The 25,111-nt window shown below is 33.7% G+C and overlaps 1 protein-coding gene across 1 annotated transcript in view; it reads left to right on the top strand.

Moving 5' to 3' along the window:
- The window catches only part of LOC150104276 (RYamide receptor-like), a 180,374-nt gene that overhangs the window by 113,314 nt on the left and 41,949 nt on the right, over positions 1-25,111 (top strand). The window contains exons 2-4 of the mRNA XM_090396451.1: positions 17,216-17,408; positions 19,350-19,505; positions 24,051-24,272. Of these exons, the coding sequence (XP_090252577.1) occupies positions 17,216-17,408; positions 19,350-19,505; positions 24,051-24,272 (571 nt within the window). The remainder of the gene's footprint in view (positions 1-17,215; positions 17,409-19,349; positions 19,506-24,050; positions 24,273-25,111) is intronic.

Below are 25,111 nucleotides of genomic sequence, written 5' to 3'. Positions count from 1 at the left end.
AAAATATATGGCGATCATTTTACACCTGAATTTGTTCATAAGCCTGTAAAATGTTGATTACTTCTCTTTTTTTATATATATTTCTGACGTATTTCTGTTAGTCTAGTTAATACGTTTTGAGAATACATCATATTATCTTTCAGTTTTTATATATCAGTAAACAAAACCCACTTGTTTCGTTTCACATTGAGAGTGGTATAAGAAATGTCCATTCGCTGGTTTGATTATTTCCTTCCTTTTCGCAATTACACTTCTCACATTAAAAAAAAAAAGCTGAGAACAAATAAAAGTCAATTTTCTCTGAAAGTGTTTAGTGGAGAAAATTCTCTTTTAGCACAAACGGTAGTCGCAGTACTTTGGTTCCTTGATGAATGTATTGAGCGCAACCTCTACACTTCCTTGCTTTACTTCTGTCGTATTTACATGGTACAATCGTAACATCACAACAAGAGATTATTATGATTCCATTATGTCAGAAGGCTAACCTTTTTACATTATTCTTCTCTTCCAACTTTTGTATATATATAGGCAAACCATCTCACTCTATACATGCATGTCAGTTTTCACTGGCGAAACACCGGAAAATGCATGTTAATTCATGCATTTTCCTGTGTTTCGCCAGAAATGAAATCACATCGAATATTAGAACGTGTTAAATGTCTGCCAACAAGCTTTTGGATTCTGATGACATCCTCCAGTGGTTGTTATTATCTGTGGTTGACAATAGATTTTCTTCCATGCTCTAGGGGTAAAACCTGAATTTTATCAGTAATTTTATGATTTGATTGTGATTTACATGAATTTGTATATAAATTAGAAAATCGACATGACCGTTGTTCGGAAGCGTTCACTGTAGTATACAGTGGCGTTTGGATTTGTGAAGGAAATTTTGAGAATATGAATAAGCGTGAGGATACATATTATCAAGGGAAGAACTAGAACGGTAATATTTCAAAAATAAACAATGCCGGTCCTCGCAATAACATATAGCTCTTTGCGACTCATTCAACATAACATCAAAGAAAATTTAAAAAAAAATGATGGCTTTGGAACTCGAACAATTTGAAGCAAAGGAACATATGTCTTGGGATATTATCCGGCTGATTGTGGAAGGTAGATGCGACTATATGAAGAAAAAATATACAGATTTCATAACATATAAAGACGATCAGTTCTTCGCTTGGATGCCATTTCAGTATGTTTGTGGGATAACGAGTATACGGAAAGTGCTGGATGTCACTTGAGAAAAAAAGGTAACTAAGCATATCTAAGTCCACAGTTCGGTGAAGAAATGGAAATCCACGTAGTTGGATTTCCGGTAGGACTACGGAGGACTAAAATAGTGACTTAGTGGAGTCAATTCTTCTAGAGAATTGACTCCACTAAGGTCAGCTCATGCAACATCAGTGTCTCATTTTCCGTAAGGATTGCATCCCATGAATTTTCACAAGAGCTGTGATAAAGTGTCATAGGCTATGATGCAATGAACTCGGACTGTGGAACAATAAAAATTGGCCTGTAAAGCTAAGAGTCATGCTGTGCGCGCTTCCAGTATTTTCGATTTATTTGGAATGAAAAATATAGGGAGATCATTTTGCAACCTGAGTGTGTTTTTCCAACGATAAAGAAGTTAGAAGCATAGGATGTTATCCATACCTCGTGAATTTTTCTCGAGGTATGGATTACATTCACTGGTTGTAGTGTATGCAGTCATCACTACCAAACCACAATGATATTTGGAACATTTGTGTGACATTATATTTATTCAAAACAACTATGCGTCATGAAAAGAAGAAAAAAAAAAAGAAAAAACATTGCAAACCTGTGGTATGTTGAAAATATCAGGAGATGGACAGGAATGCACATTTCAGATATGGCTATTGCGATTATTCATTAGTAGAACTTGCTGTTCTAAAGAAGAAGTGGAACACAACACTTTTTTAATAAAAGAAAAATAAAAGAAACAAAATTCTTTACATATTTTATTATTATTATTATTATTCCACAAACACGAAGTTGGCAGCACTATCTAGCTTCAACGTTTGGAAATTTGCCAATTTCCAAATGTTTAGCGTGTGACTGATTTCATTGTTACCCTGCAGGCAAAGATGAAAACGCATAAAGATATGGCAGTTAATTGCCACCTCTCGTATTCTTAGTCATAACTCGTATGTTACTGTGTGTTAATACAGTGTGAGTTTATGGTCGATTTTTCTGAGTTTGAGGATTAAATAATATTTTCCAGAGATAGGAGGATCTGCTTAACTGCTCCACAGATTATTCATTCAAGAACAGGCCGAACAAAGTCTAAAAAATTCTTGTAGTGAATCGAGTGTATAAATATTTTCTGTTGCCAATGTCGCGTCATTTGCCGACACTACCATACGACTAAGCATGCACTCATTAACTTTCTACCAGAAATTATGTGGAAAGCTTTCCTCGATGGATTGAAGCAATTATTAGAGTGAAAGATGGGCTGGGACATTATTTGTTTTTGTCAATGAAGAAAAGTTTTTGTTTATATTTAAACAAGACTTTTCCCATACTTTTGGTGGGGTAGTTTAAGTGCAAATGTGTAGTCGTAGCTCACACTTAGAAGAAAGCAATGAAAACATCTGAAATCCCATTTAAGTTATTCTTATTAGGTTCTGTTCATGATAAAAAAAAACTGACATTATTTACTAGGGATAAATGATGCCAACGATACCAATAATTACGAAATTACAAACATTCCGGAATCATTAATAGAAGCATCTTGCAAATTCTTCAATTATTATCTTCAAAATTGTGACGTCAGGTCACAATTTTCTGATCCTAAACAGTTATTAATAATTTATTTATTTTCCGAATGCCGTCAATAGCTACAGTTCATTCATTAATTTATCCATTTTGTTCGTTTCTTTCTTGTAAATTATAAATAGTAATTTCTCTTATGGATCACTAACGATTATTAATGCAAGTTTGCCACAAATTATCTTAATTTTTATTTTGAGACATTTGTTACAAAGAAGAGAAAAACTAAAACACTCACGAAAATGAAACTTACACCATTAAGGAGAAAAAGTCGGAGTTTTATTTAGAAATACTAATCGTGAGCACCACTAGTGACTCTGCAAATAGCATTAGTTCTCTGATTCCCTCAAATCCGAGACGTGACACGAGTCGAAGAACTCGTGGATTTCTTTATACTGTTTTATGGCTGGAAGAACATTATTATGAACACTCTATGTGGAGCTTACACTGCAGCTATATATTCGATTACTGAAGAAGAAGAAGCAGAAAATCAGCTAAACTCAGAAAGAAAGCAATAGAAAACGGTGATCTGCGAAATAAGCAGAACGCCCTTCTGAGTAGAAACGAAAGCAAAGTCACCGGAAGAAAAACATTGTTATTTCGAAGGAAAATATTATATTCAGAGCTTTTTTGTTGCTTTATTATTGTCATAATAACTACACGTGGATGTTGAAATTTCATAATTACTGATGAATGAATAAGGATATCACAGGGCAAATTTCCAATATTTTGAATTTTTCTACTATTAGTATTAAGATCATTATCTGATAGTGTCTTACTCTCTAACTATTTTAATACAATGCTCAAGAATGATCAAAAGGTCCATCTAGATAAATTTAATCATCACACACACACACACACACACACACGTTCGCGCGCGAATTCAAGCTCTCTCAGCAACGAACTGTATGTTGATTGTTTAACAATCGCGCATGCGTTTAAAATCATGTCGAATTATTCATTTCTTTTTTTTTTCCTGTCGCGCTATCATGGAACATTTTCTGTCTTATGTCATTTGCGCAAAACATTAATGCATAATGGATGATTCACTGTTTATTGGAAACTATATCATCTTTGGACTCCAAATTAAAAAAAAAAATAGTTCAAATGTACACCTCCAAACATTCCACTGATGTATTTAATTTTGTATGATAATATGCTTATGTTATTAATATACAAGTAAATTTTGGTATATTGTAATGAAACTCATTTATTGAATCAGAATTTTTTTCTGTATTTGTATCTTTCTTCGAAACTAGCTATAAAATGTGCACTGGTTAATCCAATTACGCCACTGATTTAACTATTTGACATGAAAAGTTGGGATATAATCCCGTCGTCTTTAGGAAGATAAAGACTTCGACATATAACGTGAAAGAAGGAGAAAGACGATATCTCTGGTTTCTGAAGTACAATATTTCCGCTTAGTTGAACGTCAAGTTCGTATCAACTTTCTCCCAACTTCGGAAAATAACAACGCTGTAAATCAATGCCTCGATTACCGACAACATCCAGTGAGTTTGTTTATGAATACTCTGCCTTCTGCACATTAATGGAGAGAGAGGGAGAGAGAGAGAGAGAGAGAGAGAGAGAGAGAGAGAGAGAGAGAGAGAGAGAGAGAGAGAGAGAGAGAGAGAGAGAGAGAGAGAGAGAGAGAGAGAGTTACACTACAATCTAATTAGTATGTCGTGCATCACTTATGATCACTGCAGCTCATTTACTGATTGCTAGAAACAAAGTGCACTCGAATTGAAAACAGCGTGATTGTATTTTGTTCCAGGCATCTTCACAATTCAAATCACACGTGCGTGCCATCTGGTGTAATAACTATGTATTTTTAAAGGATTCATTATTCCACTACTCAATTACCGCATGCTGGCTTGCCATTTGCATCAAATTCAGCGTAATAAGTAACTTTCTATTCATTTTCTTTTCTTTCTTTTTTTTCTGTTGTTGTTGTTGTTGTTGAAAATGGTGCTGAAACGTAATGAAAATGTTGCTTACATTACAAAATAATCCAAAGGGATCTCAAACGGTGCTTACAAATTTGTTTTTTATAAGCAATCTCTTTTATTCGAGCTATATTTATAAACTATTATCTACTTATGAAAAATGTGTTCTGTTCATGCTGGTTCAGTACAGGGTCACGGAAATGATGGGGCGTTGCCCTTCTGTTGTAAAGCTAACTGCTGGGAAGCGAGAAACCTGTATAAGGGTTTTTCAAGTGAAGGTAAATAAGCACGTCTCACATGATGATCGCAGAATTTTCTCTGGAAATTTGGATTTTTCGTTGTAAAACAGAAAAACTGTCTAAGAACAAATGTAATACAGGTGTAATACACCAGCTGCATGTGTTCTATCTGGGAAAATAGTCCTCATAATTAATCATAACAGGTTGCCTATACGGTTTGAGAATGACTCTCCGAACATTACGTGGATCGAGAAATCAGGGGTTCAAATCCCTTACCCTGGAACACTCGCAAATCTATTGGAAGCAACCTTAGAAGGTAGTACAACATTTCTCCTGTAGAGTTCAAAGGCCTGAAAGACTCCATGCCATGCCATCTAGTAACACTTCTGGCATCAGTAAGAGGCTACCATATATAGGGACGGTGGCCATAATATGTTGACTAAATTGTGTGTTCTTGAGTAATCACCAAAATTCACCTTCTACGTATACATTAATTTACAAATAATTCACTCATAGCATATCTTTTTCATCTGCTTCAGTTCTCACATCATTTATTTATTTTCCATACATATTGACACACAGGACAATATTAACATGCTCAATTTTGCTAAATTACTTTACTATTCCCCAGTCATAACATTCAATTGTTATGGCTGTGGAATGGTTATCACTGCCAATCCATGGTTAGTATGTTCTTTTTTTTTTCTGGGACGATATTTATGAAGCATTAGAGAGGGGAGGGAGACACAAAACGTAATCACTGATTTTTAGAATAGGAAATCGAAATTGCATTCTGGACTGGACAGAAAAAAAAGCATTGCAATGTGCAGTTGTTTTTCTGATTGAGAATGAGTCAGCAAAAGAAGGCAGTTGGATTACTACTAATGAGAATGACACAACCAACAGACGGTAATAACAGAAAACCAATCATGAGTGCTTATGAAAAAGAGAAAATCAGCACCATCACTCAGATTCTCAGAAGGTGGTATGAAATCTTTGCTTATCTTAATAATATATGGAACTGCCTGCTAGCAATTATATATATATATATTATATATATATATATATATATATATATATATATATATATATATATATATATATATATATATATATATATATATATAAAATTAACCAACTTTTCGTATAGTTACTTTTGTTGAACAATTTTTGACAGCTCATCCTAGTAACACCTCCTATTATTAAATGAACGAATCTTTACAGAAGAAAGAAAGAAAGAAATATAACCAGGCTCAGTAGTTGGAAAACTATTCCATTGTCATCATATCAAATGCCAATCAAGTGTAAAGAAAACCACATTATCGAAAGTTCAGTTGAAATTAACTGTCAGAAGCGTCAGTCTTCCTCAGTAGACAGCTGCTGTAGTATAATTATCGGGAACCACTTATTGACCGTTGCCTTATCTTCGACTTGTTTTCGTTTAGCCGTTACCTAACGATACATCAGTGCGTTTCTAGGAATATCGGAAATATTTCTGGAGGTAATGCACTTTCTGGTGAAGGAAATTTGAAGAATGGTTTACCAACATTCTTCAAGATAATTAATAGTTTCGTTGTCATGTTTCTTCTTTCAGCAGATTCTATTACAATTCCTATCCATTAATATCACAATTGTATTTTGCTGATGAATATTAAGAGCATCTACTCAACTGATGCTATAGTATCAGTTACGAAATTTTTATTTATGATATTTTTTAGCTCGTTACGTTATATCTGAACTATAGCTTAAAGGTCAGTTTTAGTTTATATGTAAATAAACACGAAATCCTATAATTGAATGGAATTAATGTTCGACTTTTAATAAGGACAACTCATCAACTATGACAAATTCCAAATTCCTTTCATCATGTGAATAAATTAACATTTTGTTTTAAAATTTAACATGATATTACTTCTGTTTCATTCAGAGAATCTGTTTTACTAGATTTGCCGTTCCCAGTGCTTTATGGAAATCGATTCTGTCATAGACTCATTGAAGATACGTCCCTATTAGCCACTGTATATACGGTATACATCATATTTATATTTTAGCTCACTATGCACTGTGTATCGTAGGGCAATTGGAACAGCATGATAACAATGAGACCGCTGTTCACAGGACACAGCTCTTGGATAGGTTTGTTTCTGGGCGGGGGGAGATATATCGCTGCCTTATCCAACTTAGGTGTTCGCATTTTTGGGACTTGGATTTCCCCTTGAACATTAGCTAGTTAGCCACTATATAACGTATGTATAGTGGCTAATGGGCTACGATTGAAGGGAATTCCGAGTAAGCTATGCATGCTTGGATTCCAGGAGAGGGTTCCAACAGGAAACTGTCGTTAAGCGAGCCGTCATAAATCGAACCCAGTTTTCCCATAGAGAGTTGAGAGAAGTTTCTTTCCAATTTAAGAAATACAAAAATTAAAGGCACTGTTCATGCTTAGGAAGGGGAATGAATTGAGGGGAACAAGAGGAGTTTAAAAATATATTTATATTTAATTTTTGTTCTAAAGGGACAATCCAGTGTGATTTTAATTTGCTTAGTTCTGGAAGCTTAAATTTTATTTAAACCGTTTTTCTTTTAATAATGATGTACAAATATCATGATATTTTGTAAGTGTCCATCATATTATTAATTTCATAATTCTGATATTTTATTGAATATTAAAATATGAATTATAGCAGTAGAGTGGGATATAATATTATAGTAGTGCGGTTATCCAATGGAGGGGGCTGATAAAACTATAATAACTTTGAATAGTTATTTGAAATGGATGGAGTGTGCTTCATTTTCATTGTATTTTCTATTCCTGAATTACACAATATTTGCAAGCATTGCTTTATTCAGATACGGTTATATTTTAATTATTTCTTATTTCGTAAATAGTAACTTACCTTTTCGAAGCTATACAAGTCGAATGGAAACGCAAAACATTTCCTGTTGATTTGCCTCAAATGCAAACTCAACAGTACATTCAATTTACATGAATTTTCATATTATGTCTCAGATTATTGAAAACAGTTTCAATAATGACGACAATGCTTACATCACAAAGAGACAAAAAAAGATAAGTTCTTCCATATTACGAAATATATCTAATTACGCATCCAAACAGAAATATGTAATCATGTATGTTAAAATCATATTAAGTCATATAAAAATCATATTAATCATATTAAAATATTTTCAAGTTTTTTTATTTATAATCTCGAATAATTTAGATTATATTTATAATGTAGATTAATATGATTTATAATGACTAACAAACCACAACAGTTAATAAATGAGCAAGTCTTCGTGCAATAAACTTTGGTACAGTTACACCTAACACACATCTTACAGATTTGTTTAACTATTATCAGGAGTGTAGTACAAGAACAATGCGGATCGGTCATCTGTCTAAGGCACTTTGCAACAGAGCATTCCAGACTAATAGTGTCGTTAAACATTCCTCATGTCAGTAGTTTCTGCTTTCCAATACAGCCATTGCAGAGATAGATTAATTAAACACCTAGATGCCAGAGATAACTTCACAAAGCAACAAAGTAGATAATTCTGAAGATAATAGCAATTCCAGTGATAGTAAATGAAATTTATTGAAATTACCTCGCATGTTTCCGTGTCATGTTTGATTTAATGAGTTAAGCCGAGAAATAAAGCGAGGTAATTGTTGTTCACCTTATATAAAATTAAACATTCAGTTCAATATTTTGATCTATCTATTTATCTACGAGTATATACAGGTAGATAGATAGATAGGGTGTCCCATAAGTTTCTAGATATTTCGATAATTCATAAAAATTAGAAAAATTGCTATTTTTCTAATTTTTGCAGTTTGCAGAAATATTGCGAAAGTGAATCGCAAGGAGGGGTATTTTTTTTTGGCGGGGAGAAAAAAGTTACTTCAAATTTTTACAGATCGAGGGAGCTGTAGGACATGCATCATTTGTAAATAAGTGCAAATGAGAGTTTTATAAAACGCAGGGTGTACTGCAGACAGCTCGTAATGAATGCGTGCAAATTCCCAGTCATTGGGGCGAATAGAATAATTTTTTGTGAAAACAAAAATGTTCCTGTGATGCTTACTTTGGTGGTGTGATGATTAGGCACCATGAAGGATGCGGAATAGTGACATTTTCGCTATGCCTGTGATTCTTTCTTGTTGCTTCCCTTGCAATGCTTACATCGCGTGTTGATTGTGCCGCTAGGGCATTCCTTTGAGATACTACAATGCTGGTATTGGCTTTAGATAACACTAGTCTGCATGTTCGAGGGCGATCTGAGAAATTTCCAGTTTTCTCGAAACGCCTTATTAGAGACTGTATTCTGGCAGGAGTGATAGGATTTCGACATTACTTCATTCTTTTCTGTGTTCGAAACTTTCGTAAAACTTCCGCTACTGATTCCCCATTTAAGTAAGACAACTTCACTAACAGTATCTTATCCACCGAAGTAAGCATCACAGTAACAATTTTTTCTTTTCACAAAAAAAATTTTGTTCGCCCCAATGAGTGGGAATTTACACGCATTCATTACGAGCTGTCAGCGGTACATCCTGCGTTTTATAGAACTCTCCTTTGCACGTATTTGCAAACGATATTTTGTCCGTGAAACAGTACAGTTTGTTGATTGTGATTTCGAACATTATTTAACCGTTTATTATTATATGTGCAGAAAGTCAACAAAATGCAGAATGAGAATTTTTTATCTTCAAAGTAGTTGTTAAAAGTGGAACTACATGTCGATTGTTAGTGATAAATTATTTTTAGAGAATAATTCATTTATATGATTACCTGCTTTCGCAAGTGATTTCAGGTTCATATGTACATTGCGATTAGGTATCAGGGATATTTACTCTCAGATTTAATTTTGTACGTTATCGAAGGACGGTAATGTGAATTTCCGTTCTTGATAACTTATAGTAAATAATATACCAGTGACATAAAAATGGCAATGCAAGTTTATAACAACATACATCAAAAGCACACTTTTTTTTAATTATTCGTTTGTTTGTTTGTTTCAGCATGTTACAATCTATTTTTTCTTTGATTTTATTTCTATAACGGATTCAGAAATATTCTGCTGGTGTGCGTCAACAAAGGAGTTTTTCTAGGAAGCCTCGTTGCCTAAATGATGTTTCGCCGTTACCTCCAAACCGTAAATCGAATTTAAAGTTTTATACGATCGGAAGTGCACATGCTAGTACTAGATAATGGAATTGTCTATTTAAAATGCTATGAACGCAGTTTCTAAATTGCGAAAATCATGACAATGGAAATTAGGTAAACGACGAGAGAGATAAATTAAATCTGAGAGTAAATATTCCTGATACCTAATCGCAATGTACATATGAACCGGAAATCACTTGCGAAAGCAGGTAATCATATAAATTAATTAGTTCTCTAAAAATGTATCACTAAATCGGCAGGTAGTTCCACTTTTAACAACTACTTTGAAGCTGAAAAATCTCATTCTGCATTTTGTTAACTCTGTACACATATACGAAAGATAAACGGCTAAATCAGAAATTCTTTTCTTCTATGTTTTTCCACAACAAAGGCATCAAATTGAATTACAGGATGCTTTCAACAGATTAAAAAAGAGGTGGTTTCAACCTCATTCAGCAGTTAAAATCATAAACGTCATAAAGTGTGGAAGACCAATTCATATTCCAGAACTAGTAATTTTTTTAGCTAAAAACAATATTAAGGTAAAATGCATTGATGAAACACAGGATCGTAATGGACAAACGTATCTTTATTTGTAAGTTACGCTTCAGAACAGGGGCGAATGCTGGTCTTGAAATTCATGCTTGCTCTTGTTATCATTCAGGGAGTGAGGGTGTGATTGAAGTCTGATTAGCGGAATAATGAATTACTCGCCATTTAAAACTATATATTTAGAAATTTATGTACATTTAATCATACACATTCAACATTTATTTTACAAACGATATTCTATCTTTTTCAATTTAGCTACTTGAATACAAATTCTACCCTACGGTTCTTCTTTATGAACTAGTCAATAACATTGTCATAAAAAGTTGGTTGTAACTTAATTTTCCTAAGCAATACGCACACTTGTAAAGGCTGGCTGAAACTCACTGGCTAGAGCTACTTTAACTGCGTATGGCTTTGTGTTTAAGACGACGTGAAGGGAGCGGAAGTGGCTATGCGCGCGCATGAAATCACAGTGCTGCAGCGAGAACCTGGAAGCTCCTACAACCAAGCAAGCCAAGGTAGCTTTGACTAGACGAGCAAGCATCGGCCTTCGATACACAACGCAAAGATCAATTATTGCCGCTTGCGCGGCAATAATTGATCTCTGCGTTGTGTATCGAAGTGAACATTATTTCAGCTTTGAAATAATGTTCACTTTGTTATGTAATTTTACATCGCTGAAATGAAGCTGTATGGCTCTTTCTTTTAGTAATAGATAGTTCCGCTGATCGCAGAGATTGTCCAACACCAGGGCAACTCGTTGCAAAGTTGCAGAAAGCTACACACACATCTGAGGTTGCTAAGATTCATTCATATTCAGATAACTTTATTACAGTATGTTGTTATAATTGTTCTGTTTTGTTATTAGTTATTGTTGTTAATCTCTTACTGTGCGTAATTTATAAATTAAACTTTGTCATAGGTACAGTATTTATGTATAGGAAAAAACATAGTACAGGTATCCCTTGCTTAACGCGGTTTTGCTTAACGCGGGATTTGATTAACGCACCGAAATTAATTGCGACAATCCCTTGATATACGCGGCAAAAGTTTTGATTAACGCGCCTTTAAATTTACCACGCAAAAACATGTAAGCCTCGAGGAGCGTTTCCTGGACGAGAGAAAGAAAGAAAGTTGTAAGCAGATGACGTCATTCCTCCCACTAAGCATTAAGAGTATGTATATTGCAAGCCCCAATTGTTCTGGTGTATTTAAAAAATACAGCAGAACTTTGTGTTTAGATAACGCACCTGGTCATCCAAATTCTCTTAATGATCTGTGTGATGGAACAATTTTATATTTTCTACCAAATACGACATCATTTCTACAACCCATGGACACGGGCTTCATTGCAACGTTCAAAGCCTATTATCTTAAAAAGACATTCTGAATTACAAAAAAACAATAATGGGAGAAAATGCGATTACGCTACAAGAAGTTTCGAAAATTTTAACATTAAACATGGAATTGAAAACATCCATGACTCGTGGGAGCAAGTGTCTTCTAGCTGCATGAGAGCTGATTGGAAAATCCTTTCGCCAGAATGCGCTAATGACTTAGGTGGTTCTCAAAATCCTCTGAACAACGTGTTTCAAGAAATCGTTGCAATTGGTGAAGACTTTGGTTTTGATGCAGAAGATGTTAAAGAATTATTGAATTCAAACTCAAAAGATTTCAGCGATAACGATCTTCTTGAAACTGAACATCAACGCGCATATGAAGACACCGAACAAATGGAATGTGATGAAGTTCCAAAGGTAACAATCAAAGAACTGGATGGAATATTTCGCAGTTTAGAATCACTTAAGCAGCAAGTAATGGATATGGATCCAGATGTTAATCGAAGAATGCTTGTTTGCAGAGGTCTGGAGAGTCATTTTGCTTGTTATCGTAGAATTTATGCTGATAAGAAAAAAACTAAACTGTTCAAACGACTCTTTATAACTTTTTTTGATAACAAAGTGCAGTAACTAATGTAGGTACAAGTTTTTATTAAACATTTCCTTTGCATTCATTTTTATCTTTCCTAAAAGAGTACCACATAAAACGAACTATTAATACAGTAATCGATCATGTACGAATTGTAATTTTTACCATTGATTATTATATTTGATTAACGCGATTTTGATATACGCGGTAACATCGAGGGATTAATTAACCGCGTTAATCGAGGGATACCTGTATATACACAGGGTTCGCTACAATCCGCGGTTTCAGGTATCCGCGGAAGACGATGGAACCAAACCCGCGGAAACGGGGGGGCCCTACTGTACATTCTTTTCATTTTACATCGATTTTAATGATCTTTAATTCTTGGAAAAAAAAGTATTCAGAATTAATACAGTTTTTAGCACAATTTCGTATATAAAAAAATTGACTGGCATATTTTATTAAAAATCAACTAATTAATTAATACCAAAACCCTAAATTAAATTATTTCAGTTTAAAAGCAAAAACATCATAAAACTAACAAGTACAATAATATTAAATTACATACACTTACCTCTTAAAAATGTATTTTTCTGTTTAAATTTGTTTCACTATAAATTACAATTCATACTTCACTCAGTGACTCAATAGACACAGACGAAACACGAACTGGTATCTGTTCACAACACCAATGAACATTTTTTTACAAATCAGAAAAAATATGAACCAAAAATTGGAATTTTTTACTCTATCCCGGGGAAGTGCTCCGTTTGCCCCCCCCCCCTTCCCCCACTCTGCGAACGCCCAAGACCATGCGATTGCATTTTTATCGATGTATGAAAGTTTTTAAAGTGCACAGCGCATCAGTGCTCATCTTACTGGTCTAATGAAATTAATTGCAGGATAATTTTAAATACTTCTGCATAGAGTGAGGGAAAAATCTGTTTGTTTTAGGATTTATTAGAAAACAACAATGAAGGAGAATGTTTTATTTGATTGGTATATTTGAAGTACTCACAGATGAAAATATGTGAACCATTATTTATAAGACATATAAGAATAGGAAGGAATAAGCATGAGTAGAAACACTTTCATTAATGGTAAACGAATTATTGATAATTATCATTTTTAACTGTTTAAATGTTCGGAAACATTGTTTTTTAAATGTTTGGAAACTCGTTTAGCAGAATATAAGTTCTTTTCGCTATACACTTTGGTATTAACTTTGTCTAGCTACTCACTAATGAAGCCTCAAAAAAGGCTGAAACCGGTCTGGGTAGTGACCTCCTCACCATAATGGGAAACTGTTGAGGGTTGTGGTTACTGAGCTTGAACGTTTTCAATAGTGTCGCATCGCTTTCGTTTCATCGACAAATGAAATCGGGGAAAGAGACAGAAGTAACAGTGTACTAAATCAGGTGAATACGGTGAGTGATCCAACGTATTAACTCAAAAACTGTCTCACAATGTTCGAACGATGAGATGGTGCATTATCGTGCATAAGTTCATAAGTTCACACCCCATCACCCATATACGGTAGTAACGTACTATAGGTTGACCAGCCAACCTCCTGTATATGGGCCCAACATAATAAAAAAAAATAAATAAATAAAGTGACCAACTGCCTGCATCACGATATTCATGCCGTACGCGACGAATTATCGCTATCAATCGCTTCAAAACTTCGAGATAAAACTCACCATTGACAGTTCGGCCAGGCGGAACGAATTCTTTGTGGATAATGCCCTTGGAATCGTAGAAACAAATCAGCATTGTCTTTACTTTTGACTTCTCCAAGCGACTTTTTTTCGAATGCCCCTCTTCTGGTGGTCTCCACTCAGCATTCTGACGCTTAGTTTCGGGCTCATACTCAAAACACCACGTTTCGTCACCAGTGACGATCGCTTCAAGGAAGTTTGAGTCCTTACGAGCTGTTTTAATGAGGTCCTCGCAGTGTTCAATTCGATACATTTTTTGGTCTTCGGTCAACTTGTGGGGAACAAATCGCGAAAGGCCCAAACTCTCGGTCAAAATGTTGTGCACAGTTGATATTTGAATCCGCAATTCATCTTCAATCAATAATCTCACGGACGATTTCGGGTTTTCTTTGATGAAATCACGCACTTTTTTGGATGTTAACTTTGCTCAGTCCAGTTTTTGGAGGGCCTGGCTTTTCATCGTCCTCAAGCGTCTCACGACCACTTTGAAATCGCTTAAACCACTCGTAAACTTGAGTACGGGATAAGCATTGATCACCATATGCTTTTTGAAGCATTTGATGCGTTTCGGTAAAACCTTTACCAAGTTTAACACAAAAGTCAATCGCAGCTCTCTGTTTGAAACTCATGTTCCCATCATCCGTCAAAACACACTATCACTCTTGGCACTATAACTTGACTTCTAATGAAACAAATGTCATAAACAGTTGAAACAACACTAATGATGGTTGCAGCTTTCGACAACAAAAAGATACAACAGGTGGCGCCACAAGTTTCTTCTGTATTCGAAAAGTTCGGCTCCTTTTTGGACAGAGTGTATAAGTGATGTCATAAAAACCATCTCATAAATATGAACGGTACTTAAGCAGATAGGTGGCTGCAGTTTAGAAGTAGTTACTTGGCTGATATTACTGATTTAATTATTAAACTTATAAATTACTTGTTGAATTTGTGCAGTATTGTAAAAGGAAGACGAACAATTCCACTAATCATGAAAGACAAAATATTTTTAATTATTCACATCTAAATTACAGCCTGCTACAGTTACTATACATGTGAGATATCCACATATGAGATATTCTTTATGACATTGTTGAATACAATCATGAACTAAACATTAACACATAATGTTTAAAAATCGAAAATAACACATCTATTAATATAATAATAGTTATAATGTCTGCTATTCTAAATTAATAATTAAAACTATTCGCATTATTTTTCAAATTAAGTTGTTTAAAGTAAATGTAGTTATTATTATTATTATTAGAATCGTTAATTAGAAATGATCTTCACTGCTTAATGTAAATTAAAGATTATGTATTTAATTCGTGTAATTAGTCTAGCCCAATTCTTTTTGCAATCACAACTCTCCAACGAGAATTATTTTCCTTTAAATGTCCTCTTACCAATGACTTAGCAATGCACCCTTTTTCATAGACATAATCGACTCTTTGCCCAGTGTTTAACACTTGGTTTAAAGATTCTGTTTCATGCACGAGTGCGATCAACATTTTCTAGATCGTTTTACTTTAAGATAATACCTTTTACAGTGTTTACTATTGCAGCCCCCCCCCATCTCCTTGCAATATATAAAGCAGCGCAGTGTTCTCGTCATTGTTGAAAACATTGGCAGAAGTGCTTTGTTTTTTAACTCGGAAAGAACAGCTTATTATTTATTTATTATTATTATTATTTTTTATCTTTACGCTGTCATGAAATTTTCTCTCTTCTATACAAACTTGAGTTTTATAACACCGAAAAACGCACTTGTATCAGATTTAGAGGAAAAGAAAGTATACAATCGTGCTATATTTTAGTCGGAAATTCCTTCCCAAACGAATAGGAGTGAGCGGGAACGTTGTTGTGATGAAAAGAATCAATGTGTTGTACCTTCATTGTCGCTGCGTTTTTCGTTGGAGTTGCTCCTTTTCTCATGGCAAATTCCTTGATCAGCCTTCATATTTTCATCTGTTTTGCCAACGATTAATGCCTCCAATGTTCAGTATCAACAACCGATGTCACTCTGTTTTTGAAGTTGGAAAATCAATCGCATGTTTACTGAATGTCCTGCTTAATATTCAGTCATCACAGAAAGCCAATAGTAACATCTCGAAAGCTATGTTTTTTTTTTTTTCAATCGGAACTAGATGCGCTCGAGCAGTTACATGAAGTCTAATTTTTTGATGGCATGTAGCTAACAAATGACAAAACAACACAATTATCTGCAAGATCCAGCAGAACCTCGTGCTATACTGGTGCCATCTGGAGGTCAATTTCGAAAATTTTAAAATGTAGTTCGTATTCAAAGTCCAGCAAGTGTAGCAATATGAGATTAAGGAATGTTCCATTCTATTTATTGAAATACTCACGCTACCCATTTAGCCATAAATGGGTAGCGTGAGTATTTCATACTCACGCTACTACACCTACTACTTTCATACACCTACTATCTCCCCGTCTGACATAAATGCCAGACGGGGAGATAGTAGGTATGCGAAAACAATAACATGCCACTGCTGATTTCTGTTATAATATATTGCACAGTTTAAGAGAGTTGCATGCTTGACGTTATTATGACAGCCATAATTTCTTATTATTTTATACTGTAAATGTAAGGTTTCAAAATACGTGCCTTCTTAATTCATTATAGTATTTTGAGGGATGAAACCTGCAAGATACGTTTCTTCACAAAAACTCATTAATAATAACAATAAATATATTATAAATAAAATTATCCTTAAATATATTTAAAATAATACTTAGGATGCATTTAGTTTAGACAATAGAAAATAAATTATATTAATTTTTAATAAGCATTAAGCAAATATTGTTATTATTTTTTTCTTATCATTCAACAGGTACTACGCCATAATGTATCCATTGAGTTCCCGTTGGACAAAGTCGCGCGGTCCAGTCATAATAACGCTCATATGGTTAGCGGCCATTGGCCTTTCAAGTGTTCAATTTGTGCATGGAAGGGCCGAAAAATTTCGATGGGCGGGCCAAGAAATGTACGATTGCAGCGAAGTGTGGGAGGAGTTTGATGGAAAGGTAATTTAGACTGTTTTTATTTTATCGAAGATATTTTATAGTATTTTCACTATGTAGGATTTTCCCTGAAATAAGTTGTATTTTTAAGATACTGTTATTTTCTCAAAAAACACTTCTGCCTTATTTTTAAAGAGTCGGTCGATAAAAGTAAATATTTGAAGAATCATGAGATAAATCGTATCGAATGGCAATATTACTAAAATAGAAGAAAAATTTCTTGTACAGTATTTATTAAAATAAATTCATGATAAAATTACACAATGCTCACATTCTGTAATTTTTTTTTACGAATTTACTTTAATGAACTCAATGAAATGACAGAAAGTACTGTGCAAACTGTAAGTGGATTTCACTAAAATTTACAAGGATGACCGCTGAAAACTGCAATTGATTCTTAAGTATGCTACTTTGGATTTCTTATTATCAGTATGTTAGCTGGATATATATTCTGTTTTATAACACAGCAATACGTTTTAGAAAAACTATTTATAAAACAAATTCCGACAAATAACTTTTTTCCCGATACGCCTATAAAAGGTTTCGTAATAACATTCTAGCAATATAAAAATTTGCAACTACCTCAGTCAACAAATTCATTTTGTTCGTTTATTAGTCCAATTCTTCTCTCCGTATTCATATGATAACTTCTCACTAACTAAATAACTTTTGATTAATTTCCGGATATTTCATATGTGATAAAAAAAAAGCCATTTTAAATACTTGAATCATTAGTTAGACATTTTTAAATTATATAAAATTAAATTACACTCTGCGTCAACGCAGAATGGAATACACGTGATGCGGGCTGGAATGTCTGTTCTCTGTAGCGGTGATATTCGATTAACATTTAGCTGTGCAGCTTCTTATAGGTATAGTTTGTGGCGTTTTTCGGACTCGGAGAGAGATAAGTGCTAGTGTTATTTTGTGTTTCTTAAGTAAAAGCTGTAAAATGACATCCTTTGTAAAAATGAAGTCACGTATCCGATGTGTTCCTCTTTGTGTATCGATATCAGTAACTTCATCATGGTATTGTGTTTTCTGGTTACCAGAGCTAGAGGCAATGTCGAGTATTGCTTTCTTTTCAGGATAGTAATACTCAACATTGCCTCTAGCTCTGGTAACCAGATAAGTTACCTGAAATGCAGCGGATTAAAGATCCGACGATTCTTTAACTTTTTAAAGATTCTTAAATTGTTAAAGTGCGTGCGTGTGTGTGTGTGCGCGTGCGAAAGGGTATTTTTTACTCTAGTATTTTATATTTGTAGTTATGATTAATAATAGTTACGAAGTTTTCTTTAAAGTAAAACGATGAAAAAATCAATGCAAGTTCAGGATGATAAAGCAGCTATGAGGCAGAAGTTAACATGGTTTTGGGATTTCAAAAAAATGTTTCCGGACGGGAAAATCCTTTCTCGTCCTCATGGCGTAGAAGGATTTTCGGCTCCCTCACCAGTAGACGATAACTATTCTTCGCAAACTAGATAAGATTGATACTGTTCTTTCCAAACTAATAAATAATTAAATTATTAAATGAATACTACAAAAATAGTAAACAAATGACGTATAAAATATATAAAACGGAATATATGAAAATAGAAAAAGGTCAAAAGGAAAAAAATAAGAAGAAAAAAAAACTATATAAATAAAAGTAATGACGTAGAAAACAAAAATTACTTCATTTCTACATTCGTTAATTTTCATAAATACTTTTTTGACTATTCTAAAACAAACAAAAACCTCGATTAACATAATTATTAACATAACAGAAATGTTTATTTCACTGTTTAATCCTGGAAGATATTCGGTGTCTACCTTTTGTCTTGAAAATATTTTTGAATTTATTGAATACTTGAAGAATTTTAAATTACCGCAGTGCTGATTTTTTTTTTGTTATTTTACAGATTTTTAAAAATATTAAGTTAAAAGAATTTTTTTTTTCAGGTATATACGCTTGCAGTCTTCGTTGTGACATTCGTTCTTCCGATGATTATTTTAACCTTTACTTATACTTCCATTGGATGGAAAATGTGGCGACACACTTCACCGGGAAATGCAGACGCTGCAAGAGACCAGCAGCAGCTATTGGCGAAAATAAAGGTAATTTATATGACGAAGAAATGTTTTCCAAGTAAAATGACGAGTTAAAAAATTCCAATAATTTCTTGGGAATGTATCTATCGGGTAATAATAGACTTCGTTTCGATTTTAATCGTGACTAGAAGGCGTATAAACATTTCAAAATACTTTGTTTATTAAGTTTGTAACTGAGAGATAAAGTCTTTTCAAGACAAGTAAACATCATGAATGCCCCATAAATTCCTTAATTAGGCCTGTCGACTCCACTGACACGAGGACAAACAATGATTAAACTTTAGAACTTTTGTGTTGATTTCCCACCTTAACATTCGTTTGACTTTTCACATTCCTTAATTCATGGTTTTTCTTAACGTTATTTCCCTATCTTACAGTTCATCTCAAACTATAAGGACGAAGCTGAAAATTAATTTTCTGTACCTAGGGAAAAAAATCCAGGCTGGTATTACATTTCGGCCTTTAGGCTGAGTTAATGATGTTTCAAGATGTAACCAAAATAACCTTCTGGAGATGTGGGACTTTATTTCCATGGTTCGGTAATTGACTCATAAACCAAATGCAATTTAATTTTCACCAATAAAACAATGATTATCCTCAGCAACTCCAAAAGAGATATAACGAGATGATCTTTTATGTGCATTTTGCTCTTTTCTTAGTTTCTTATTGGTGAAATGGGTCAGTCTCAAAAACTAGAATTTAGTATTTATTTTATTCAATTTATTTTACAAGGAGAATACAATTAAATACGAAGTTTGGTGTGTTATTAGTTGTTATTAGATATCACTGATATGTTATTTAAGTACAATCGAATTACTTAATTAAATTATTCTCTTTGCATTATATCAAATCCCTCCAAGATGGCTCTTGTTTCCTTCCATACGTTTCATTACGTCACATTTCGGGGTCATCCAAACTCAAGAAAAAAACTCGACCCTTAAAACATTCCTGTTGTATCCAGACATAACCCACTTCGCTTCAGAAACAAGTGATAATACAATATATTTAATTACTCTTATATTAAATCTATAATATACAGGGTGTTCGGGATAAATTTGACATATTTATAATTAATTATATTTTTCCGTAAGTTACATGTATTAACACACACTTCTCTTCATTTAAAAGTTTGGACCCTTCTTCATTCATATACAAGATGTCAGAAAGGATGGATAGCTGTAACCCACCTGAATCATGGAAGAGAATAACTTGTATCATGATGATTCGTGCCCGCCATCAAAATAAGGATATTACGACTGCTGCCCAATGCTCCCTGAATACAGTAAAAACAATCAGGCATGAACTAGAGACTTGCAATGGTGACTACGAGGATGTAGCAAGAAGAAAGATCCCTAGCAGACGATCTGATTGCGTTCGTACAGCAGAATTCCTCGCAAATCTGCAGGAACAGGTGTTGAAGAACCCTGGCATTGGAATTCGGGCTTTGTTCGTGGAGTTGCTAACTGTAGTCAAGCCCTGGATAACAAGGGTAGCCAATGGTAGGCCGTATGTATGGCAGCAGGATTCGGCCCCTTGCCACACCTCTGGGAAAAGTCAAAAATGGTTGTCTGAAAATTTCTACGACTTCACCAGTCCAAATGTTTGGCCTCCAAACTCCCCAGACCTTAACCCCATGGATTATTTTGTATGGGGCGCAGTTGAAAAAGACACCAATCGCACGTCCAGTAATACAAAAGCCCAGTTAATGGATAAAATTAAAACAGTTTTTGCGTCCCTTCCCAGGGAGACTGTAGCATCAGCTTGTTCGAGGTTCCGAAGCAGAATTGAAGCTGTGATCGATGCTAATGGTGGTTATTTTGAGTAAATCTTGTTGATAGTATTGTAATTAACTCTGCCTGTAATGTTTTTTTGTCAATTCATTAAATTTAATAGATACAAAGAAGATTTTCTTTTTCCTTACAAAACTGTCAAATTTATCCCGAACACCCTGTACATGTTGCCATTTCGCTAAATTTTATACAAATAATATTCTCGAGCATGTGTACCACAAGCACACTAACACAATTAGAGATGGTATACACACAATATTTAATGATGAGCAAAACTAATTCGCTGCCATATCTTCCCTAGGGAGACAATAGCTTTGAATCTTTCTGCAAAGCGATTGCTATGTGGAATTTCATATTATAGGGAAATTAATTCCCTTTTCATTATTAATATTATGGGAAAGCTCCACAGTAACTTGAAGCAATAGTCTAGCAGATCGTAATAATAGTTGACGACGTGATGTGAATCTTCCATTGTTGTATGAATGTTGTTCTTTATCTTCAATAAGAATGCAGTAAGGTAAATCGCGTTGATGAGGAGAGAAAGAGAGAGATGTGGAGAATTCGCAGATATTCTATAAACCATACGTTAAACTAGCAGAGTTATTAAATGCATTGACTTTCTTACAAACAAATATCCCCAACCTGGGAAAATCGAAATTCTTTACCACCCACAAACCAAGGATAATTATGAGCATGCCAGTAGATCACTACTTATTCATCAGATCTACAAAACACAGAACGTGACAATGGAGAGAAGAGCTACCTTAGGATACCTGTCATTTGTTATTCTTTAAATTTTCCACTATACTAAGAACAGATATTTGATCATCTCGATCAACTACTTAACAACTTTTCAAAAAGAAACCTGGCAGAGAAATGAAGATTAGTAATATGATATTTTCTGAAGTAACCAGCCAGGACAAGTAGTTGTCATTCTCTCAAAGTATTAGCTGTTGGATGGCAACTCACGGTTTTAATTGAAGGTTTCAGCTTTGCCAGTGACTATAATCATACCGATAATAAAGATCACTACAGAAAGGGCAGTTCGAAAATTACAACTCACCACTTCAGATAAGCATGACAATGCCTATCATCTTGAACAAGGCCTATCTCATAAAAAGTAATTTATCCTAGAAAAGAAATAGATGTTTTTATTGATTAAAAATTCAAAATTTACTTCTGATAAGAGCAGAAAAGCAAACTACAATGGGCACTGGTAAATTTACTGACAAAAAACAAACAGACAAAAAATAAACTTGTAACTATTTTTGAATTGCCCACCGTAAGCCATCCCTAAAGCTGATTTATTATTCTTCTTCAACACGCAGTAGCTACTAAATGCACAAACATAACGACTTCTAAAGCTGATCGATAGGATCGACTCTTACTACCGGTAATGTTAACAGAGAGATGAAACTGCATACAATTTTTAAATCGGTAATGCCCAAGGAATTCGAAGCTTTAAATCGTCTCGCAGTAAGATAACCACAGTGCATCACTTCACGTACTTTTAACTATCACATTATAAATTAGTTCACTGGAGTTTTTGTAATGCATGTGAGCATTTGAAATGGCCGGACAGAGTATATGAGGAATTTCTAAGTGTTAAGTGTTAACAATATATATTAATATATTTTTATCATCATCATCAAATTCCCTATATATACCCTTAAGGGGTGTAACAGGATATGATAGTACTACATGAAAAATTTACATCATTACTAACTTCCTATCTACAATTTTCCTCCAAATCAGTCTGCTACCTGTAAAGACCCCAACATTATCAGATCTTATATTTCTATATTTTAAGGAACTTTTTACTGTATCACTCCACCTATATCTTGGTCTTCCTCTGGGTCTTTTTCCTGCAAATCTGGCAGAGAAGACTTGTTTTGCTAATCTTTCTATAATTTTTTATATTTTTATATTTTATAAATTTATATTTATATATTTATATTTCATTTATCGATTATTAAACTTATTTAACAAAATGAGTCAATAGGGCGTGAATGGTTTCATTTTTGATATCGCAACAATATGTGCGAAAATTTGAAAATCCAGAAAAGGCAGTTAAAGAGAATAATGCATTTTCTGTCTTAGAGGAATGCTCTTGCTAGGTGCAATTAACATTTACTTATAGAAAAATACCTCATTATTATAAAATACATTGCTATTGTCATTCATTCAGAGATTCATAAACCGTCATTGAATTGAGGTATTAATTCTATACGATCTTTACGATGGTCTTCCTGTCTTCTGTATGCTTTATTATTATTATTTTTTCATAGTGCAAGAATATTTCATGATGGAATTCAAAGTACTACTAAAATTACATTATTAAAAATTAATATTACGAGTGCGATCGCTATTCGTTTAATCTCTTCTAACTCATAGTAATAATTTCATATTCAGAATCACAACAAATCTATAGATAAAATAAAATAAAATAAAAATTTTACTAATTATACTACAAAAGATCTTATGTGAGATACATCTTATATTTGCATCCATAAAACAATTCGACACAAAACTTCCGACAGCTTGCATAACGATCACATATAAATCTCATATTTTAGCATATTTTCCTTGAGAAATACAAAAATAGATTCGATGTATAAGGATATTTGTAGACATTTCTACAAAAGTGTGAAAATGTATGCATTTAAATACTGTTTTAAAGTTTGAAGTATATGTGATTTATTATTTCTACTTTAATACAATTAATTTAAATATTAACTTTTAATTTAATTCTATTTCACAGGTAGTTAAAATGCTAGCTATTGTTGTCCTTCTGTTCGCCTTGTGCTGGTTGCCCATCCACATCTTTAACCTTCTTGTGTACTTCAAGAAAGATATGATAATGTCTTACAGTGATCAGGAATTTTACGGCTACGTGGCAGCATTTTTTGGTTGTCACTGGTTATCCATGGCAAACAGTTTTGCTAATCCAATTATTTATTGCTTCATGAGTGATAACTTTAGGGTAAGGTTAATTTCATATAAAATTCACCAGTTATTTTGTCTATTTGTATTTAGTAGAAATTTATTTTTATTATTTTATTTTTTAAACATGGAATTAATGTATTATTAGAGGTATTCCTACATAAAATTAGCATTTTTGGCTAAACTTGAATTTTTCCATATTCAATTAATACCTAAAGGTGTGTATGCTTTGCCGGATGTTGCGAGGCGATACCTCACCTACTAAAAAAGACATGCAGATAACCCTGTGATTTTAGGTGAGACTATGTTGATCCACTGAATGATTCAGAAGTGGAATTGTTTGTACGCTTTGCATGATGTCGTTCCCGGTTCAAACATGCAACTTACCACTTCAGTGATATGGAATATTTTGGAACATTGTTTCCAATAGGAGAAAACTGAAGATTCTTCCTATTATTTGACATCCTCCCTATTTGCAATATGTACCAAACAGCGTGAAATATTATTATTTTTTTATTTAGTTATTTTTGACATAACACTTTTGACATAAAGAATATCGTGCATATATTACTTTAACACGAACAACTGCAGAAGCTTTAAAAGAAAGTAATTCTCTGCTGATAGATAAAATGACGCATTTCAGTTAATACGGAATTCTTTAAGGTGAACAGAATCTGTGGTTCAGTTGAACTTAATTACAAAGCCCAACTTGGTTGCTCAGTTTATAAAAGTTAAGGCTGCTTTATTTCTAAGTCTATTGGTTAAACTTAGAGATTAGCTTGTATAGTAGGGAGGTCTGAAAAAATCTCCTTTCGACGATCCGTTATAGCTTTTAAATACATAAAGAATTTCTAAGCTGTAACTTATGTAATACTGTTT

The sequence above is a fragment of the Typopeltis vanoorti genome, chromosome 8 (assembly GCF_054136105.1).
Source record: "Typopeltis vanoorti isolate ZY-2024b chromosome 8, IOZ_Tvanoo_1.0, whole genome shotgun sequence".
Classification (NCBI taxonomy): Eukaryota; Metazoa; Arthropoda; class Arachnida; order Uropygi; family Thelyphonidae; genus Typopeltis; species Typopeltis vanoorti.
Note: the sequence above shows the minus strand (reverse complement) of the source record. Positions and strands in the feature narration are given on the sequence as shown.